General features: G+C 41.5%; 1 protein-coding gene across 4 annotated transcripts in view; it reads left to right on the top strand.

Annotated features, from left to right (window-relative positions):
* Positions 1–22,189, top strand: part of EPSTI1 (epithelial stromal interaction 1) — a 48,961-nt gene that overhangs the window by 8,590 nt on the left and 18,182 nt on the right. For 2 of the 4 annotated variants that reach the window (XM_075139374.1, XM_075139372.1), the window contains exons 2-6: positions 1,487–1,545; positions 3,503–3,586; positions 7,321–7,394; positions 8,029–8,112; positions 13,840–13,913. In XM_075139374.1, the coding sequence (XP_074995475.1) occupies positions 1,487–1,545; positions 3,503–3,586; positions 7,321–7,394; positions 8,029–8,112; positions 13,840–13,913 (375 nt within the window). The remainder of the gene's footprint in view (positions 1–1,486; positions 1,546–3,502; positions 3,587–7,320; positions 7,395–8,028; positions 8,113–13,839; positions 13,914–22,189) is intronic. The other 2 variants (XM_075139376.1, XM_075139378.1) reach the window with 2 other exon arrangements.

Below are 22,189 nucleotides of genomic sequence, written 5' to 3'. Positions count from 1 at the left end.
CTCGTAGCTCCTGCCTTTGAGGGTCTGGGATTCGGTGGAAAGGTGAAGAACAGCCTCACAGGCACCAGAGTATGCTGGCAGGAAGGGAAAAGATCATATTAAATGGTACCATTAAAGCTCGCAGCTCTATCTATCTTTACTAGTTTAATCTCATAAATTAATCCACATCCTCCTAGAATAAGTCTTCAAAGAGAAAGAGGTAATTGGATATAAATACTTTCCTTCCCAAATCCTGAATTACAGTGATACAGCAGCAGGGAGCTTTTTGCTCTTTGATCTCTTTGCATGATTTTCATTCCCCTTTTTAGCCTTAGTTTCGGACCTCATTCTCTCATTACTTTTCCACAGCGAACTGTGCTCTCTCTGCTTCCTAGCTTGTCCTCTGGCCACCTCCTGTGGCCCCTTCTTCTTTTAAGAGACTCAGCCGTCACCCCTCATTATTCTTTGTTTTCTGCTTTTCTCCTTGGGCCTTCCCTGCAATGAAGTCAGATGAAATATTTGTGCCCAAGCGTGCAACGAAAACCCTGCCGAATGCTGCAGAGAGATGTGAGCTTGCTCTGATGCGTGAGGCCAGCTGCTGCTTAGTGCATTCCTGGTAAACCTGCACCCCTGTGGCTTAACTTCTGCTGAGCGGGAGCAGTGTAAACTCGTACCCACACAATACACCGTGTAGATAAACCCCTTTGTTTTCTCCAAGTGGAACTGACATGTTTTCATCACTCTTTTGATCACCTCGAGTCTCTAATACACTCTGAACCCTGTCCTGCCTCTTTGCTGTCATGTTAGATTGATAGCTCCTTGGGACAGCAACTGCATTTTGAATTAAGTCTAGCAAAAGAGGGCCTTTGTCCTCATTCAATGACTCGCACCTAGGCATGACAGCAAGATAAATATGCCCAAGGAATTGCCGGTGCCTGACAAACACAAGGCTGACTAGGAAACTGAGGCTCAGGCTGAGAGCAAGTTACCTGGGTCCATCACAAATAGTATGATTTTGCACGCTCCTTGGACAACTTTTGGGTAGACTGCCTAAACCTGCGAGGTGCGAGGTGCCCTCGAGGTATGGGGTGGCACTGCCAGTCCCAGCGCTTTCCCAGTAGACAATGGTCTTCCTGTGTGCTTGAGCAAGCTGTGGAAGTAGTTGTCTACCACATGGAACGGTTTGATTCGAGGAAGTGATTTGATTTGAAACAGCTGAGATTTGAGGTCAGCAGCCTAGAGTGAGACTTAAATAAGAAATATGTGAAGATTATGCTAAAAGTGTCTGAAAATGTTATCCTTGGTATTTGCAGCCAGTTCCAAATAGAACAAGTATTTCTGGAATATTTACCAAAAATTCCTGAAGAGATGAATCAAAGTAAATACTGTTTTTGATATGAAGTTGTTTGCTACAACAGGAGAAAACTGACCTTGCTGATGAAGGAAACCCCTTCCAGTCCTGTTTTTCTGTAGACAGGAAAAATAAGAGTGTTCTCTTTTATTTTAGTGTTGGCCCATATGTCTTGATAACTCCAAATGAAACCAGAAGAAACCAGTTGCAGCAAAGTAAGTTGAGTCGTCTAATATGGTAATACATTATTTCTACTTGAATAAGTGTAGGGTTTTGTGCGCTTTATCACTCTTGCAACTTTTATCCTGATTTTTACAATGCTTTTGTGCAGCTGTGACAGTAAAGTCAGTGCTATGAGCATTCTCCATCATGGTATAGGCTTTTCTTATGATTAACTTCTCATCTGGCTAAATTTCATGCAGAATAAGTCTTGTTCAGGAAAAGGTTTTTGGTAATTTCAGTGCTGGAACTATTCTAGCTGGCTTCTACAAGACTCAGCTGGAATTAGCTCTATCTCACTTGTACAGGATTGAATTCAGATTGGAGAACCCAAGTTTGAATGCTCTCTGGGTTAGGGGGAGAAAGAAGAAAAATACAAGTAAGAAATATTTTTGGAAGTACTCTCATGTGGAGACTAAAGCAACTAGAACCATTGTTGGTTCTTGAATCTCCATTGAAGGATTGTAGGTGGATCTTTTAATGAAGATGGGAAAGATAATTTTAGATGGAAAACATCTTCACTTTTGCTTGGCTTCAAGTCTTGCTGGTGAAAGTATCTAAGCAGGAACACCCTGAACCTCTACCAGAAATATTAGGCATGTGTTAAAAAGCTTTCATTGCCAAAAGTTACAACAAAAGAGCCATGAAATAAATTCTGTATGCAGATGTGACCAAGCACTGCAGTCCTGCACTCCTGGCTGTTTATTTGTGCAAGATATGAAAGCTGAAGGAGTGCCAGTCAGCACTCACGTTTTGAGCCCTCAAGGAAACAGTGCAATAAAAACATTTCTTCTCAAACATTGTAAGTTTGGCTGAAATGCTTCACCAGCAGGCTGGTGTAGGGTTGGGTTACCGTTGGTTGTGAGAAAGAAAATGGACTTCTCCTGAACCAAACCATAATCTTCTGGAGGGAGGCATAAAGGCAGATCATCTTGGAGCTGACTCTGACGCTGCTCTAATAAAGATCTGCTTTCACTTTGTGCCACCAGCATGCAAAGTCTGAAGCATGCCAAGTACTTCTGCCTTGGATACTGGCAGAAATACTCACCGAATCCGGTCTCTACATAAGTGCTTGTTTTAAAGGTGAAATAACAAGCTGGTATCTCTCTTGGGCCTCTTTAGAGACTAGCCCAGGAACTGGCTTTATCTTGTTAGAGGGGAGCTGGTGTTAGCATCTGTTAGCCATAGCCTACCATTAGAAAATATGGTTCATGTTGGTTTTAGTAAGAGTGAATTGAGCTCTTAGAGCAACTGAGGTACTATTCTCAAACACTGCTCCTCTTTCCATAGGCTATTGAAAGGATTTTTTTTCCTCTGTCAGTTGATTTGAGAGGGCAGTTTAATCAACCGGCCATCCTAGAGCATATGGCTGGTGCCCCTGGCTGTATTGACTAGTCTTCCACTGACTACACTGGGAGCTTGCCAACCATCTCACGTGTGGACACCTATGTTGAAGTGTCTTAATTTGAAGCTGAATTATGCATTCCTCCTGTTTTTATTTAGGAAGCGCGTGGTTGGGAGGGAAAAATTACTTATTCTTCATTTCCCTGCTGGGGAGCGTTACACCACAAGCATTTCCCTACATGCAGCAATAACATCTTAATTGTAACAACTTCTGCTTTACCTGTAGGAGTAAATACTGTCGCGTTTACCTACAGGTTCCCAGGGGTTAAAAAGAAGTCTGTTAGCAGTCCCTTAGCTGTTTTTTGTTTTGCTTTTGGGGTTGAGTCCTAGGGTTTGCTCACCATACAGTCTCAAGTTAGGCAAAATGTTTGCCTTGTTAGCTGATCATTGCAGTGAATGTGTAACCTCCTGGGGGTTATCTGCACCCCTTGAGAACAAGTTTGTCTGTTCCTGGATGGGTCTTCAGGGCTACATACAATTAACGATACTGCCTGCATTTTAGTACTGCCTCTAACTTCTATATATTTGTTTCTTTTTGTACCTGCTCAGTTGCTAAGAAAGAGCTAGATGACCTGGAGCGGTGGAAGGAAGAGCACAGGCCAGGGCCAATTAAGTTGGTTCCACAGAGACTGGGTAAGGCATGAGAATCAACTGTTATGAATTGCAAAATGTTATTTTCCAGAACATGAGACATTTTTCACTTTTTATCACATGCTACTTATTAAAGAGATTCGGTGTCAATAAAGACTAACGTGAGCCTACTGTATGGGCTCTGTGCTTTTTGATGGTCATGGCAATGAAGATGTTTCTGAAACAAAACAACATAGATTGTCACTCAAGAAACCTGTCAAGATCAGTGTAGAAAATCTATAGTAACATTTGGGAAAAAGAGGTGAATTATCCCTCCTGCTGGCAACATTGTCTGTGGTTGATGTCTCTGAAGGGACGCACACTTGGCATTAGCATGCAGATGGACAGCATGTGTTGCAGACCCTCCAGTTGCCCATAAGAAAACTCCTCTGTGTTAGCGGCCAGTACGTGTGCTTTCCTGATGGCTGGCTCCTGAAGAGGCAGAAATGATCCCTGAAGCTTCAGGCATTTGCAGGCTAAATGTGCATGAGGCTCTGTATTAACAACTTTATAAAAATAACAGCAGAGATAGGAAAATGAAAAATAGGATAAAAAGCTACAGGAACTTGGGTCACGCTGAATTGGACTGATGTGTTTGATAAGAAAGCCAACTTTTTTTCTAGACAAGTGAGAGGAACCATAGTGGATGTCTTCAATTGTAACCACTATAAGGCATTTAATTCAGTTCTGTTTGAGGGTTAGCTTAAAAAAAAATTTAAAAGACCAAAAAAAATCCCCAACACACCCCCAGTCTTGTACAGAGAATAGGGCTGCAGGTTGTGCTGAAGAAGGAGAAAGGTTGTTAGAAATGCTTTTCAAGTACCAGTCTTCAGACCTATCTTGTTTTAGTATCTTTCTTTAATGTCTTTGGCACAAAAAGTAGGAGAGAGCTGATGAAACTTGCTGACAAGACAAAACTTGAAAGCATCATCTGTATAGAACATGATGAGGATACTGTGCAGCAAAAATGGGATGACCTTGAGGATCTGCACTAATACAAATGGGACAAAATTCATTCTGACAAAGTGAATGGTTATAATGATGCCCTTATTAGTTTTGTAAAATTAGAGCTCCTCTTCCTTCTTTTGGCTGTTGTAGGAGAATTCGGGGTACACAGTGCAGGCTATTATCTGCTTGACCTGGAAACTAAGTCCTTTCTTTGCCATGGTATACAAGATAAGTTTGCAGTGGTTTACTGTGTATAAAAACAGATACCAGGTGGGAGATGGAGGGATTTGAACTGACTCCAACCCAGATTTGTTTCTGGGGTCAAGGTGGTCCCACGTCTTTGTTTTGCCCTGCAGCCTGAGTCCCACTTGTTTGCCGTGGTGAACCTACCTTTGCAAGTTGGTGTAACGCCCTGTATTCCCACCATCATGTGGCCAGACATGCTCTTTGTGAGTTCATACCTACTAGCTGCTTCTTGCTTGTGAGCAGTTCCTAGAAGACATGCTTCTGTCCCAAGAGGACCACAAAGCTTTTTGCTGAAGAAAGTGAAATCTGAAAACAGAAAGTTGGTGTGCGGTGTCTATGCAGAATGTGCGCAGGCTGGCTGCGTGACTGGGGACATGGTGGCAAACCCACAGTGACTAAGAGTGTGGGGAGTCTTAACTTCTTCTGGTCCCACTGCATTTAAAAACTTTCTTGGGAGAGAAGCAAATAAAGCAGAAAAAAAAAAAGGGCAAGAAAAAGCTGAAAGAATTCAAGGAGGTTATATGAGCTCTTCAGTCACTGTCTAGCTGCCTCTTCGAAAGACCCCTGGAGACTGAGACACATGCACTATGTTCAGTGTCTCTGAAAGAGGTAAGCTGCAAAGATTATTAGATCTTATCATTCCCACAGGAACAAATTTGGAACAGAAGAGAGCTCAAGGAAAGAGAAAAAAAATACAAGTGGCATCTCTAATTTCACAACTGTAGGTACTCACTGAGGTAAAAAAGTATCCTATGTTATTTTCTTAGAGTGATTTTAAGACACTACACATCTAGTCCAAATCACCAGAGAATTCTTGAAGTTTAAGCTTCTTAACACTCATGCTTTCCATAGGGAAATAAGTATTCTGGATTTCAGTTCTGTAATATTTGACTGGCAAACTTTCAGGTGTGAGGGATGAGGGCAATGAAGGGTGCAAGTTCCACCCGCCTCTGTAAGCAATGGGTGGAGCCACAAATCATACCTGATAAATGCAATGGCCTCTTTTGTGATCCTATTATATAAAGTCAGCCACGACATACTCTGAATTCAGTGAAACATTCGACACATTACAGCCAAGCCAACTTGAATGAATTAAACCTGGCTGAAAGGCTATAGGCAATGGCTGATAATGATCAGTAAAATACTTGTTTAGAACTGATGTCCAGCAGTATGTGCAGAAATGTACAGTGAACACAGGAGTGTTAAATGTTGCCAATAAAAGGCTAGAAAGAAAGAAAGATCAGGCATCCAAAAGGTTTCAAAACTTGTTTAGTAGCAATTTTATTTCCTAGACCTGGGGAGGAGATACTCTACAATGCCAGCTGTATGCTTACTGCTACTGTAAGATTGTTGCTTGAATACTGTATGGCCAGTCTTTCTTGCAAGCTTAATCTTACGGAGTTATCTGTGTTCATAGGAATGTTTCCACACTTAAGGAATTGATCTCCCATTCACTGAACCTCACAAAAGCACCTAAAGATTAGTTACCTTCCATTAGTAAGTGGAGAAAGCTACTTTCAGTGAAGGGTGATCCCTCCTGAAAGATCTAGTATAGATGTCTTACAGGTAGCACAGATTAGTCCAGCTGTTTCTGTAGAATTAACAGTCAGATAGTGGGAGACTTCTCAGAAAATCAGTAGGTGAAAATACAGCCCTCATCCTCAAAATGGGGTGGGGGCTGCTGTTGTTTTTTCTGTTGTTTTTTTGCAACACCAAGGGAATGCGTTACTGGCTTTCCCAAAGCAAGAAAATAATACTTTGGAAAATAGTAGAGCAGAATAATAGAATCAAACCCACTCCCTCCATCCCTTAAGACCTATTATCACTTTCTCTGTGATGGGGTTTTTTGTTTGTTTTGTTTGTGGGTTTGGTTTTGTCTTTTTTTTTTTTTTTTAATTGAAGGCTGAACATTATGGCTAGAGGTATAGATGATCTCAAAAGGGAGCCTGTGCCTTTGGAAAGGGCACCTTCTGCTACCTGAATGTGAATATGAGGTCTGTGGGAAAAGGCTTTGATTTCTATTTCAGGAAGGGGATTCTACCTTCAGCCCCAAGACATTACTTAGAAGATATTCAAATGATAGCATCCCATTAGAGCTGGCAGAGACTCCAAGCTCCTCAGTTTGATAAAAGAGAAACTTTTTGGCAATAAAATTTCTGACTCTGTATATGTGTGTGTGACAAACTGAGCAAGGGTGGGGAGAGCTGGATCTGAAAATGAAGACTCATCTGCAAAGCGTGACTGATTTTCTGAAAATGGAATAGTTTCTCAGTGAACTGATCATATACTGTAGGACATATTTGCTGGTAGAGTGGGTGATACAGTGGATGCTCTGTAAATAAAAAGCTAGTGCTTTTGACGGATGGATAAAACGATCAAAAAGGTCTCCTGTCTGTTCTCTTTAATGTCAGACAGCTACTGTAATTATGAAAAATTTCCTGTATATGCATACATCCAATCTGTTATATTGCTCTGTTCTGAAATGACTGGCATTTGAACTTAAAATGCTGATGCAAAATGCAATTTATCCTTTTTTTTTTAAGGTGGAAAGGAATCAGAGGCTCAAGCAAGGCAAAACCAGCAAATGATGCTCATGCAATCTAAATACCAGCAAAAGGTCAGGAAGAATAAATTTGTTTGTTTATTTTAAGAACTCAAAAAAAAGCTTTTCCTGAAGTGTTTCATATGGCTGTAAAATGAGCGCACAGCTGCTTGACAAAAGAAAGTCATGAAACCTGAAGGACACAGCAGAAAACTAAAACCAAATGTTCTGCACCAAAGAAAATGAGAAATCTGGCTATAAATATGTAGCAACCTGTATCGCAGATCATATCTAAAATGATAACCAGTACGGTTGTAAAGCCACTTATATGCCTCGCTGTATCTTCCAGCATGCTGCCCACACTTCGGCTAACTGATCAATGTATCACCCCATCCAGTGCTTATGTAGAAATGTTGTTCCTGTTATAAGAGGTATAAATGCTTGTACGTTATCAATCAGCTGTGTGATTCCTTGCATGGATGCCCATTTATCAGTCCTAGATTTCTCAGTCTTTGTAAAGCCAATATTGGAGTAGCCGGTGCGCAGCCTGCTTTATTCAGTGCCTCATTTTAAGAAAAAATTCTGGAAACTTTCCTCAAACACACTTCAGGTTTGAAAGATGTGCAGTACAGGAGTCAAGTCAAGTTACCTTATGTGTTCTTTGTATACATACATATGTAAAATAATTTTCTATGTTTATGTCATACAGCACAAGAGAGAAGAATATGTAAAAGCAAAAAAGGCAGCTGAAGAAGCTGAAATCCTGAAAAAGAAAGCAATTCAGAGAGAAAAGGTAAACATGGTTACTGCAGAGTTGGAGCCATATAGCAAAGTTCATGTCTTGATGCTTGATTTTGCTGAACGACATGGAACAGGCTAATTAAATTAAATTGTAGCCCCGGGTTTCATCAAGAAGTTAGGAAATCCAGTCCTCCTTCTCTTTGTAGCTGACTGAAGGATGCCTGACCCGGTGTTCTTTGGGGCTTGAGCATTCCTTCGGCTCTTCAGAAACTCCAGCCTTTCAGTTGCATCCATCCTGAAGAGTTAGCAGAAAGGGAGAACACTAGCGTCAGGATTAATGTTGTGTATACAGGTTATATAGTTCACTTTGGCATGAGCTTTCTCTGTAAGATTGGACTGTGGCAGGTGGAACAAAGACCTTATAGAAATCCATAATTGCCTGCTGTACACATGGGAAGAATACAAGAAAATCCAGCCTGTCATGGTGGAAAAGGCATCCAAATCATGAAAAGGTCAGTGTAGTCTATCTGCATTGTGCTGAGTGCACCCTGAAATTCAGATGCCCCTCCAGCCCCTCTGAGGCTTGCACACCCAGGTGTATTGCTGATACATAAGATCACTTTTCCTTCTAATATTCGCTATATATTGACACCAGTGATAGCTCACTTTCAGATCTTCGGTTTTATGTTGAGTTTGTTTGTTTTTTCTAGTTATTCTCACAAAGCATCTTCTCGTCCTGTGTGCTTCATAAACCTTTGTAAAAGTTCATTCATGTCTCCTTGGTGGAAACTAAGTAGCGCTCGCTTGAGAATGTAACGTGGAATTTAAACGAAAAAACAAAAGGAGGAGAGCGTGATACTGATGCGCACAGTAGTAACGAGAGAAAGGGAGATCTCAGGTTTGCAACTTTTGTCTCCACAACAGTAAAAATGATCTTCTGTGCAGAAGCTGAATGCTGAGAGTTAATTAAAAAATCATGACTACTGGATGGCGTACAGGGCATGCATAAACAGAAATAGCCTTAATTGCCTCTAGGTAAGGGTTAGTTTGTTCCCAGTCTTTCAGTGATTAGTATTACTCTTCGGGGATAAGCCCATACACAATAGCTCACAGGAGCAATAAATATTATCATGTGAAAATGTCATTAACAGTTACCAGCTCATGTATACCTCCAGAAGCAGGGATGATAGCAATGGTAGAAAGGGGATTAATTATATTTTATTCACCTACTAAATATATGTTGTTTGCCCGTGGGCATTGGACAAGAAAAATGTTGCAAGACTGCTATAATTTATAGTTACACCTAGAAAATATATTGATGTATCAGTTTTGTTTTCATGCTCTTTAATTTCCTTACCTTCACTCCCACAGATTATAAAATCTTTATAGATGTTGTAGATAGTAAAACTGTAACTATCAGTTTCTTCTAAAGGAGAATGCAACATCATGGCAAACATCTTTGCCAAACAGACTGTTTAATTTGAATAAATAAACATATACCCACAAAGCAAACAAACAAAAGAGAGGAGCATGAAAGGGAACTCTTAACTTGAATTTGTTTATTAGGGTTGTCTTCCACAATAGTGATTGAGCTGATGGAAATTTCTGCTTGAAAGCTGTTTATCTATTAAAAATGCAACTCTGTATGTAAGAAAAGCATGCTGGAAAGCCACTAAAAGGTGTCGATTTGGCTATCTCACCTTGCCTGCAGATGAAAGGCTCCCGAGAGCTGAGGATGACAGGAAAGAGATCCTAAAGAGCTGATACTGTACGACCAACATTGGGCCCTGGTTACCACAGGAGAGTAACTTTTTTTTTTAAGTGATAAATTCGTAGACAACTGTACCTGCAGGACATCAGCTGAGAGCATGTCTTTCTGCAAATTCACAAGCCTTCTTTTCTTGCTGGCCAGTCCTTCTTTTGCTCAAGGTTCTTATTCAGTTCAATAAAAACCAAATTGTTTGACAGTCTGAAGGGAGATAGTGGCTAACCAACTTTATCAGAAGGGGCCCTGAAACTTTCACAGCTGGAGAGCTACTTTGCCAACAAACGTGAATGGTGAAACCCTACAGACTAACGCACGATGGCTAGAACAGGTGCTGGTACTCAGCTCAGTTCTTCCTTGCTTGTAAGGATGATGTACTGTAAGCCGGTGCTGCTTATGAACGTAGGATCTGTTTACATTATTGCTTTAGTGCTGGTTTTGCAGAGAAAAGCAGTATCCACTCTCCTGTTATCTTTGTCACCAAGAGAAAACTGGGTGTCTGCCAAAGCAGTACCCAAATGTGGAGGGTCTGCCTTACCATCTGTACAAGTCCACCTGCCTGTCTCTGTCATTCTGTAATTAACCACGAGGTTAGGTGCTGGAATACCAACGCTTTTGGCATCTACCTTGTCTCTCTCCACTGCTAGAGAGAAGAAAGATGGATCCTTCCCCCTCATTCTGTGTTCCACAAGACCAGTTTGTGTGAACTGGTACTCGAGTCTCCATGTGTAGCAGTGAATGGGATTTGGGATCCTGTGCGCTCCATGTCAGGCAGCTGGTCCTGGGACTGCTTTGATTTGTTCATGGGATAACCCTGGCCTGAATGAATTTGGATTTTCTTCTAAGCTAGTGATCTCTGAGTGTTCACTGAAATAATTTTGGAGAGACTTTGTAACGTTAGCAGGGGAGTCCTTATTTCTGTATTTGTCCCTAGTGCCGAGATGTGTGTCTGATCTGCAAAAAGTGTGTGAGTACATGGGAAGTAGCATTATTATTATTATTATTATTATTATTATTATTTGTCCATTAGTAGCAGGCATCTGCAGTTGGGTATCCTTTGTGCAGCCCTTCACATCACAGATTTTGGCCAGACTGCACCATAACTTCTTTCATGTCTTTTGGGTGAAAGGACTGTCAAAGTTCCCAAGAAATTAAACAAACAGCTGATATTTGGTTTCTTGGTTTTTACACTGTTTGCATTTGTGCTGTACACAAAATAACATAACTTCAGTGCACTGGGTATTTCTGTTTCCTGTCATTCAATCTCTGTTTCTGTTACCCTGCCTTTAGCCTTCCCTTGTATATTCTAAATCTTGACTAAATATTAAAAGATTCAAAAGATTTGAAGTGAAAAGGCTCAGTGTAATTCTACTGTGTGCCACTTTCTTTTGCTCTTACTTTACATAGTAACAGTCCTGCCATCTTTAGAAACTGTCCTATTTAGAATAAGCTGTAATTTCATTTTATTCTTTATCAAATCATGTGCTCTTTAATTTGACTGTGTTAATCAGCATGAATGGCCTTTTTCGGGAATTTGTTAAAACTAGGCACTTTACAGACCTTCTGCTAATGCTTTTCAACATGTTTACCTTCAATATCACAGCTGTTCTACTCTTGGCTTTGTTTTTGAAGGCCGTGCCAAATGTGGAGTGCTTTGGCAATGTCTATTGATAGATTGTCATTGGTTAGAGAATGTCCCAGTCCTGTTGCCTGTCATTTGTACGCGTCCTAAGCAGGGGTCCCAGGGTAAACCTCCAGAGTAGAAAATAGTCACACCAGCCACAAGTAAATAATTTCAATATGCTGGAGTTTTCTTTAGGCACCATTCTGGTGGTACAATAGCTGTAGGATATTTCCTTCTTTTTTATGTAGTGGGAGACGGGTGATACTGAAGGATTGTATTTATCAAAGTTAATATCACTGTGTTGTTCTAGCTAGGAGCTAGACCACAGCAACTGCAGAGAACTTTGGATTTGAACTTTCAGGAGCCTTGCAATATGATGGTGGATCCCATGTCAAATGCTTTTTCAGAGATGAAGGTGTCAGTTTGCAGTGTTGAGCAGTGGTGGAGAAAAGCCTGGGAGCTATTACTGGTGTCTTGAGGGTATCAACATCACCTTCAATAATAGATGCCATCAGATTTCCTTTCTTCCTCTTTCCTTTCTTTCCCTGTAAATTGTTAAGTTGTACAGATGGGTGGGAGTCTTTTGCCTAAAAAATCATCTGTCTCTGGGTGGAGGGGTTAGGAGCAAACAAGATATCCCTTGAACACTATAAAAATTTACTTATACTGTGGGGTGATATTCCTTACTTTAGTTTGATTTTCTTTTTTTTTTAAAATCGTCAGTACTTATATATTCTACCACTGTCTCAGCATGTCAAATGACTGAGCAACGGAACATCTTATTCAGAGATTCGTCTTCCTCCTTTTGTTTATTTTCCCATTGCCTTTTTCCAAATAACAACTTCTAAGTCATTTGCCTTCCAACAGTTTATATCGTTACACAACATAGTGGCTCTTTTCCTATCTGCACACATCTGACAGGATTTTTTTTCTTAATCCAATACATGCCGAGGAGGAATTTGCACTTGTTTTGCAAATCTCTTCCAGACAGTCATTCTTTATCCAATTAAAAAAATACCCACCCTGAAATCACTGAAGGCAAAGTAATTGAGTAACTGCCAGTAGAATTGTAATTTTTCTGAAACGTTATTGATTGCAGGACAGGAAGAAAATGATGGGAGTGGGGGTTACAGCCCTGTTTCTTAACACCACTTTCCCCGTTACGCATACACACACCCCCTGTTCTACCTGGCCTTGCCCAATACCTCCACCCATGTACAGTGTCCTCTCCCTGATTTGGGGCTCTGACCAAATGGGCCATTCCCACCAACAGCCCCCTTCTCATCTCTGCAAGGTATTGTCTGAAATTTCCAGGGCACTTCGTTTAACGCAATGTCTGGTTGTTGGGTTACCAAATGATTACTTTTTTTCATTTTGAGGGTATGCGATGAGCAGAGTGACAGTCCGAGGTTGCAGTTTGCTCAACATGCTAGTCACTGTGAACCTCGGTGGGAGCTCTTGTTGGAACATCCCCCCATCAGCTGCAGTGTGGGAGCTTGTGCTCAAAATATAGCAGGGCTGAAATCCTGGGTTGGCACTTCTGATTTGTGCTTTTCATACAATGAACTGCCTTTTGACTGCTCTTCCCACTGGACCTACATACAGCCTGTGTGTCAATAAAAATATTTGGCTGGCCTCCTTTTGACTGGAATTTAGCTTGAGCTACATATTGCTGTTGCAGCATGTTCTCCAGTTTCTACTTTTTTATTCTACTTGAAGTTGGGGAGTGGAGCAGCTTAGACGACCCTTCCACTAGAAATTATATGCAATTTTATATTAAAAGACTTAATCACTTGTGTGGTATCCAGATTTCCAGAGGAGTTTTGTGTGTCAAGGATTTGGTTGACTCTTGCACTGGGCATGGTATCTGAGGCCGAATAACACTGCTTAAGTACAAATGTCTCCCGCTTTCATCCGTCTTAGCATGTATTTAACTGGCCAGTACCTAATGCTCCTGGAGGCCGCAGGTCTATGTGCAGAGCTACATGTACTCATATCACTGCGCTTTCAGCGCTACAAGACTATCATCTACTTCGGTGCGGTGGTTCGCGTCCTCTACCTTCTTACTAGGACCAACGTTGCAACGGTTATTCTGAGAGATGGCCCCCACAGCGCTGTGGCATGAGAACCGCGACGGCTCACGAGGCCCTTTGTGAGGATAGATGGGTCTGCCCGAGGCACAGTGCGGTTTTCTATTTCAGACTGGTCTCTTGACTAGGAGCTGTTTGGTCATGTCTGAATACTTTTAAATTTGAGATTGGGTCACTTCTGTATCCAACTGCTGTTATAGCTGTTTTAAAAACCAGAATATTGAAACACTTGAAATAATCAGTGTTTGTTTCTGGCATACTGGAAATCTCAAATATGTTCTCCTGGTTTTAATGTTGTAGGCAGAGAGACTTGAAGTTAAAAAAAGGCAACAAGAAATGCAAAGAAGAGAGATGTTCCTTGAAGATCAATATTAGTAAGTAAAATCTGAAACTTATTATCTAAAATTCCTCATCTGCTTATCCTTCTGTTTTGGGGTTGTTTTTTTTTTCTTATTTGTTTGCTTTTGTCTGGTTTGGGGCTCAGGAAGGGTTTGGCTTCTGATGCTGTTTTTTCACTTTTTGACTTGAAACTTTTGACTTAAGGGCAAGAAGCAATGGGCACAAGCTGAAACATAGGATATTCCTTCTGAACACCAGGAAACACTTTTTTACTGTGAGGGTGACTGAGCATGGGCAGAGGTTGCCCAGGGAGGTTGTGGAGTCTCCATCCTTGGAGATATACAAAAGTTCTGGGCAACTGGCTCTAGGTGGCCCTGCTTGAGCAGGGGCTTGGACAAAATGATCTTCAGAGGTCCCTTCCAACCTCAACCACTCTGTGATTCTGTGAAATATTCCAAGCCTTCTCCATACCTTATTCCAGGGGAAATTTGGTTCAGTAGATTTCTCTTAGCTTCTCAAAACATACACTTTGAAGTGAAAACTGTGAATTATAGAATGACTTTGTGCTTTCTTTCTCTAACTGAATCAATATGTGATCATTCAATCCAAGACTAATTATTGAAAGAGGATCTAAATTACATCTCCATGCATTTATTTTAGTGACTAGTAAAGAAATCTAACCCACATGGAAATAATGAGGACTTCCTATGTTTAGCATAGTCCTACAGCTTAAATTTAGAGATCTGCTGTGAAGATCTGTTTCCCAAGAATACCTCCTTAATGTCAGATTTAGACATGGCTTAACTCCTGACATAATTAATTCCATTGGCAGTGCCTGCCTTGCCAGTTCACTCTACCCTATTTATTTATTTTTAACTGATCCAAACCAATTCTATCACATAATTAACACACAATGCTGTTTAGTCACCTTTACCTTTTTTATCTTTGGCTCCTGAAATTACTCACCTGCATTCTTAGCATGATTGATTGCTCCTCCCTCCTCTGTGACCTTTAAAGGAGTCACTTTTGTGACTCCTTTAGTAGCTCCAGTTCCTTCATCGTTTGCCCAGACTCTGTTCTCTCATCTATAGACATTTTAGTGCTTTCTCACTGATCTCAGCCTTTCTTGTCTTTTTCCTTTTATTTCTTCCATTTGGCTTTAGGTACAGCTCTTTCCTTAAATACATTGCTGACGTTTGTCTCTAGATATTGGTATTTTGCCTGCTGTTTGTCCTCTGTTTGTCCCGGTGTGGATTTCCCACACACACACACCTTGATTCCTCAGGATTTCTGAAGACCCTGCACAGCTTTAGATCTCTGCCTGTTTCTGGCAGGCTAGACACCTTCATGCTCTTTGAGCCCAACTCAACAACTTCATCAGATCTTTTCAGTGCAGGGTCTCAGTTATGGGACTTGCTTTTTCCTGAGGGGATTGTCGGGGTTCTTATCTTCCCATTTAATCTGATTTTTTGTCTTAAGGCTTATTCAGTTATGAACAGAGACATATCTCTTCCTTTCCGTCATCTTCCCTGTCTGTAGTTTGTTTTGCTTAGGGTGAAATGAATTCAGCTGATCAGTGCTTTTTCCATTAGAAGTAAGCTTGGCTCTGTCAAAAGCAGGCCCAAACCCTCTGAAACACCTTCAAGTGGGCAGTTCGGTGGTCCCCAGGTGGTGCAGGAACTCAGGCTGCCTGGGCACTGAGGAGGAGACTGGCTGGCAGCCCTTCTGTCCACTGATTTAGGAAAGCCTTGTGAGCGTTCAGCTGGTGTCATCTTAGGAAACCAAACTGACCGATGCAACTGAAGGTAAAGATGGACTGTTGAGCTCCATTGCTTGAGATTATGTTGAACTATCGGAAAATTATTTGTATGTACTATGTATTGAACATACACCAGGAGGGCCCTATAGATACTGCACCTGGAGGAAGTGAGCTGAAAACCTACCTACACTGAATGCAATTTTGGTTAACAAAAATCTCCCGTGCTGTACAGAGTGACACTAGTGCCTTCTCTGGTCTGAAGGAATCCTCTGGTGGGCAGAGGAAGAGGAGTCTTTACCACTGGATGTTGTTGAGGTTGCATTGCTAAGATACATTGGCATTATGGAGCACAACATCCAGGACTAATGAAAAGATACTGTGCGACATCTCAGACCTTGTAAAGTAACTCCGTTGAAGCACTGCCGGTTATTAGAGACGTGTTCGCATAAAAGTGCTTGGTATTTAAAGACGTGCTTTTGCCTACTATGCAAAAAATGAGTGACTCATTACTTCCATCATATAAGACCCTATGTCTAGAGGCGAAGAGAACAAATATGAGGTTGTGCCCCTTTCCTTACTGTCTCTGCAAGAGTATTTTGATCTCCTTCCCTGCTTGCTGGGAGAGGGGGAAAGGAAGGTCATGCGCTGCTTATAAAGCAATGACCTCTGCAAAGTCATGGCCTGTGGAGACATTTCAAAAGATAAGCTGCCTTGTTAGTGTCCTCTGTAAGCATCTGTAGCTGCAACATCACAATTTTCCTGAGGAGATCAATGCCTACCAGCAGTCTCATTAGCTGGAAAACCTTTTAAAATTGATCACCACCTCTAGCTGTATCAGCCTCCACAGGGTACAGCCCAATCAGTACCTCTCCTGTATGAAATGCCGCTTCTATTTGATAAGGAAAGGCACTTAAGATTCTCGTGTTATTAACATACTCTGATAACAAAGTATGATGCTGCCCAGAAGTTCGTTGTTCTGATTAAATTCCTGTTTTTTCTTATTGAAAACAAGAACTTCTCACTGAAATCCCCTTTCAAAGGGTGTAACGTGAAGTAAGTGAATGCCAAAACGAAAAATTGTCTGCAACCTTGTCCACTGTCTGCAGAATACAGTTATTTCCTAGCTCATGAAAGCCTTGTTAGCTTCTTTGTGTGCAACTGGCCCTTGAAAGTCAACTGTATCTGTTATCACAGTTGCTTGAGTATGTGTCTGTGTCTTGTGAGAATGAGGTCTAGACACACATGCAGAGTGCTGTGGAAAAGTCTGCAAGCCTCTCTCTTTTGGGATCAGCAGCTCCTCTGACCCAGGTGGACTCAAGTTCTATTAGGTGACTAAAATGGACAAAACTCACGAGGTACCTCCTAAAATAGCTATGTATAAAAAGCCTGAAGAGCACACAGGAGCAGACTTTGGGCTGGGGGAGTTGCTGCATGGCAGGATTGTTACAGTTTGTACTACCAGAGGAGAAGCACTTGGAGGATTTATTGGTGATAGCATCGCTGTGGTTCTGCCTCTGCAGATGCCAGATCTAGAAAATAAGGAGTACATGCGCACTTTTCTACCGGAAACTACTTACACATGAAATGGAGTCCTTCCTTCTGAGTAATGGTGTCTTGGATGTGTTTTACATTGATGGCCTGTGGTAGAGAGTGTTTTCCTGTCAGAGTGCATTAAAAGGTAATGAATGCTTGTGTAGTCCATACTTTGCAATTGCTAATCCTTGTGAGGAAAGGACTGAGTGTCCATCTTTCCAAATGGGAATGAAGAAGAGTTTAGATGGCTGGCCCAGGACTTTTCAGGACATCCTTCTTTAGTTAGGACACAAAATTGTCATTTAAACAGTAATGAGGGATGGCTACCTCATGACTGACTTTTCTCTGAGGCTTGCTGTGCAGGCTCTATGAATCTGTGTCTGAACTCTAGCATGTCTCACTGTATGATTTTAGCCCAGTGTTGTGGTTTAACCCCAGCCGGCAACTAAGCCCCACACAGCCACTTGCTCACTCCCCCACGGTGGGATGGGGGAGAGAATCGGAAGGGGAAAAGTGAGAAAACTCCTGGGCTGAGATAAAGACAGTTTAATAGGGAAAGCAAAAGTGGTGCACGCAAGCAAAGCAAAACGAGGAATTCATTCACTGCTTCCCATCGGCAGGCAGGTGTTCAGCCATCTCCAGGAAAGCAGGGCTCCATCACGCGTAACGGTGACTTGGGAAGACAAACGCCATAACTCTGAATATCCCCCCTTCCTCCTTCTTCCCCAGCTTTATATGCTGAGCATGACGTCACATGGTATGGGATATCCCTTTGGTCAGTTGGGGTCAGCTGTCCCAGCCGTGTTCCCTCCCAGCTTCTTGTGCACCCCCAGCCTCCTCGCTGGTGGGGTGGGGTGAGGAGCAGAAAAGGCCTTGACTCTGTGTAAGCACTGCTTAATGAAAACATCCCTGTACTATCCACACTGTTTTCAGCACAAATCCAAAACACAGCCCCATACTAGCTACTACGAAGAAAATTAACCCTATTGCAGCCAAAACCAGTACACCCAGCTCTCTAGTAAGGTGCTTTTATTTAATTTGGATTTGACTTCCCAGAAACTGTAGTGTTGGATGTGGTCCACTGCTTTTCTAATAGCCATCTACCCATTTATGTAATGGGAAAAACGGTCTAGAACATAGGGTTACTTTTTAATAGTACACGATGGCTGTTGTATCACTTCCTCCTTCCCTTTGTTACATATTCGTGCCTCTGTTTTTGTGAAGGTTGTACTCCTGTAAAAATTCCTGGCACTGCTGCACTCGGGTACATGTGTGCACTCAATATATTCTGCTCAGAATTTGGAGCTGGAAACAGAATTTGCCAGAGTGCCTCTAAGTGCATATTCCAAACACAATGTAGGAGGTTCACCAAACCAAGCTGATATACACTTGCCTGCCAAAGCAGTTTCCTTAAAGTCATAAAATGCAAGAAACTAAAACCTGAATCAAGACAGAATTTTTATTTATTTATCTATTTTTACAGGAGAAATACTAGTGTCTTTGCCAATTTTCAGTGCCCTGTGATGTGTGGTCCAAACAGCAGGCTGGTAACAAATTTTCCCCACAGAAGTGCAAATGTAAACCTGACCAGACTTTTAATATAGGTTGCTAGAGAGAATGAAAGAGGGCTCGCACAAAAAGGGTTTGCAGCCTTGAGAATCTTTTGTTTGCTTCTTTTCACCACAATGGTCTTCGTTTTGTTCATTTGCTCCTGATTATTTTAAGCGTTGTCAATTATTTAGCTAACAGGCAGAAAACTAGGCTTTTAAAGACTTCCAAAGGGACTCTCTTGAGTGTAATAATGAAGGCAGTTTATTGAACGCCTGTGAGGTTGCTTTCTAATTGTACGCATTAATCTGCCCATGCAAGCTGGCTGAAAATATAGAAGCAGATTGCACATGCAGATGGAGCACACAGAATGGAAGATCTATGCAACAGACTCATACAAAACTGCGTTTTCCTTAAAACTGGATTTATGCTTATTACTTCAGATAATAAATGAAACTTGATGTCTAAAATAACTTCCAAGAATATTGGATGAGTTGGTGGGAGGAAAGAATAGCCTAGCTGTATTATTTCATCCAGTCAGGAAAACAAAAAAAGCAAGTGGGTTGACAGGAAAGATTAGTTTTGGGTGTGGGTGGGAAGTGATGAAAATAATTCTGCTGAGAAAGTTGCCTCTTTTTTTAACCTATTTTTATACTTTCTTGAAGCCTTATACCTAAAATGAGCTAGTGCCACATTTTTTGTTCTTATCCCCAAGAACAGGAACACATGCTCAAGAACTTGCAGACAAGAAAGCCTACCAGCCAAAGATAGCACAGTTTTGATCACTATCATTAGATTCGTCCAAGTCCTCCTTAGTATGCTTCTGCATTACTCCCAGTGAAGTCTGTGAATACTGCATTAAGCTTGGTATGTGACCACTGGAAGGATTTGTGCTGGAAAGCAAGTGAACTAAATACCCAGAGAATGGCCTTTCTTCCCAGTAAAGGGCATTGCAGAAGAGTCATCAACATCTTACAGGAATTTAACGGGTTAATTATTTCACATTGTAATTTTTCACCTTATAGCTTCCAGCAAAAGATGAATCCCCCACCCACATGCACACCAAAAAATGGACATTAGTTCATGCTGACAACTTTGCACATGGCTGATGGTTGTTTTCTCTTCTTACCCAAAAGTGAACTCTGTCCTGCAGGTGTGGGTTAGAGTTGAGGTACAGGAGAACCAGAATCCATGTAGAGTTGAGGGCACGTTTGTTGCTGACAGACGGAGATGTTTTTGCTACCTTGCCCCTTGTCATGGCCCAGCTGTGGGAAATATGGCAGTCGCTTGTAGCCTTCTGAACTTACTTAAACCTTGTAAACTTCTTGCTGTGGTAAATCTCTGCAAAGAGGAGGGGATGTGAGAGGAAGCATGTATAACTGTACACCAGCAAAAGCCATTGGTATCCCCACTCAGGCTACTTGCAATTTTCTTAATGGCTTAATTTTGAAATATGTACCTTTGTTGGGTTTATTTTCATAAACGGTATTATCGGCCCCCCAACTTCATTCCCACTTTAGCAAATTATTTTCGTTAGCGAATATCTCAACTACACCTCCCCTTGGAGTCTCTTTCTCCATCTCCCAACATAGAATCTATGGGAAACCTGCATAAATGGACAGCAATCTCATCGACCTTTCTGTCGACTTCTGGAATTTCTTCTATTTTAACATTTGATTTTGTTAAGCCACATGACAGAGGACAAGCAACAGCCTTAGTACCAGCCACCCTGGCTTGTGGGTCATAGCAAGTGCCTGAGCAGGATGCATATGGCAATGCACAAGGCAGAGCTCTCGCTGAGCGAGGAACAAGGGCATCAGTAAGAACACACCCACCATGGACCTTACTGAAGTGAAGGGCAGCTTTTCTTGCGGGTAGGCTTTGGTAGTGTTAAGCAGCTGATCTTAATTTCTGCAAAAGTTGAGGAAGTTGTTACGCTTAGCCAATTAAATACGTTGAAGTGGGGAGAAGGGTAGATACGCTTGCTGGTGCTGCAAAAAGATGCGTCTTGAATGAAATTCAGTTTTGTTTTGTGGTTTTGTTTTTGAAAGGGGGAGTCATGCTATTGTTTAAAAACCATCGTGAAACTTCTGGGCAGATGTGTGAAACTAACATCATGTATGCGTTATGTATGGTTCTTAGTTTTTCAGCTGAATCGGAAGAAAATGGTGAAATATCACTTTAGCGTTGCTTACTGGCAATGAATTTGGAAGCTGATGTGTCCATGTCATTCAGCACTACATGCAACTTCTGTTGTCTTAGCGACTACCCTTGTTGTCTTCTCTCTGAAATAGCTATAATGATTTACCTGGCTTGGGATTCTTTATTTTTATTTTTTATTACTGTTTTTGAATGGCTCTTAGCATACTTGTGGACGTTCATTAGAGCAGAATTGTAATGCTGGAGACCCTGCAGCTTGAGAAAACAAGGAGTTCGGGAGCTGTCTTGTTTTCAGTAGTAATAAGAGTGGTCATTATCTTTTAAAAATCGTCAAGAGAAATAAATAGATTTATGATATATGCAAAAGTATTGTGCTGCTTTTTTTCCAAAAGCACTGGCATAAAAGCCAGTATATTTTTCTGTATCCTGGCATTTCAATATCCATCAGTTAAAGCAAAAGAATTAACTGGTTTCTTTGGGAAGTAGTAATGAAGATTACAAGAAGCCTTTTTAATTGATGCATTTTTAACATTAGTCTGTAAAACAGACTTAAAGCCAAGAACTTTATGTGTAGGCAGAAAAATTATTTTCTTTACATCTTTGTTCTGAGAGGAATACTGTCTCAAATGAAAAGCTTAGCAAGTGGTGCTGTGCGAATCTTGGGTGGAGGAAGATGCTGGAGCCTGAGTCCACATCCTTATTCACGTCCTTTTCAGGATTGGCTCTCCTGTTTGCCTTGTAGATGTGACAGGAGTTAAGACGAAATGACACACAAAGTTAAAGACCTTATTCTGCACAGGATTTTAGGCCTCAGGTCCTGCAACGAGATCGGTTGTGCGTCTTCAGATCTTCCACAGTTGCACGCTGGAGTCAGCTGTGGAGCTTTCTGCTTCTCAGCTGTCAAGGCTGGTGACCCTGTTAGAGCATGGGAGCTCCTACCTGGGCCAGAGGAACCTAGGCTCAATCCGGCTTTCATATCCACCCCCTTGTCTCACCCCAGTGGGAATATGGGCAGCACACGCATTTAGTCCCAAACCATAAGAAATGCACGTGGATTGCCTGATCTGTTAGTAGCTTGTGAGTGCAGGGTGCCAACTCTAAATCCTTAAATTACACCGTTTCTCAGTGGAACACCTAGCAAATTCATGTTTCTGCATTTTACAGGTACTTGTTGAGCTTCAAGTATATGCTTTTATGTAAGAGCTTTTAAGAAAGGGCTCTGCCTGAAGAATAGTTGTGAAATGTAAAGCTGTATATCTGAGGACCCACAGAAAGCATCTGCAACATGGACTAATTTCCAGAGTCATGCAC

This window comes from Calonectris borealis, chromosome 1 (assembly GCF_964195595.1).
Source record: "Calonectris borealis chromosome 1, bCalBor7.hap1.2, whole genome shotgun sequence".
In the NCBI taxonomy this organism is placed as follows: Eukaryota; Metazoa; Chordata; class Aves; order Procellariiformes; family Procellariidae; genus Calonectris; species Calonectris borealis.
Note: the sequence above shows the minus strand (reverse complement) of the source record. Positions and strands in the feature narration are given on the sequence as shown.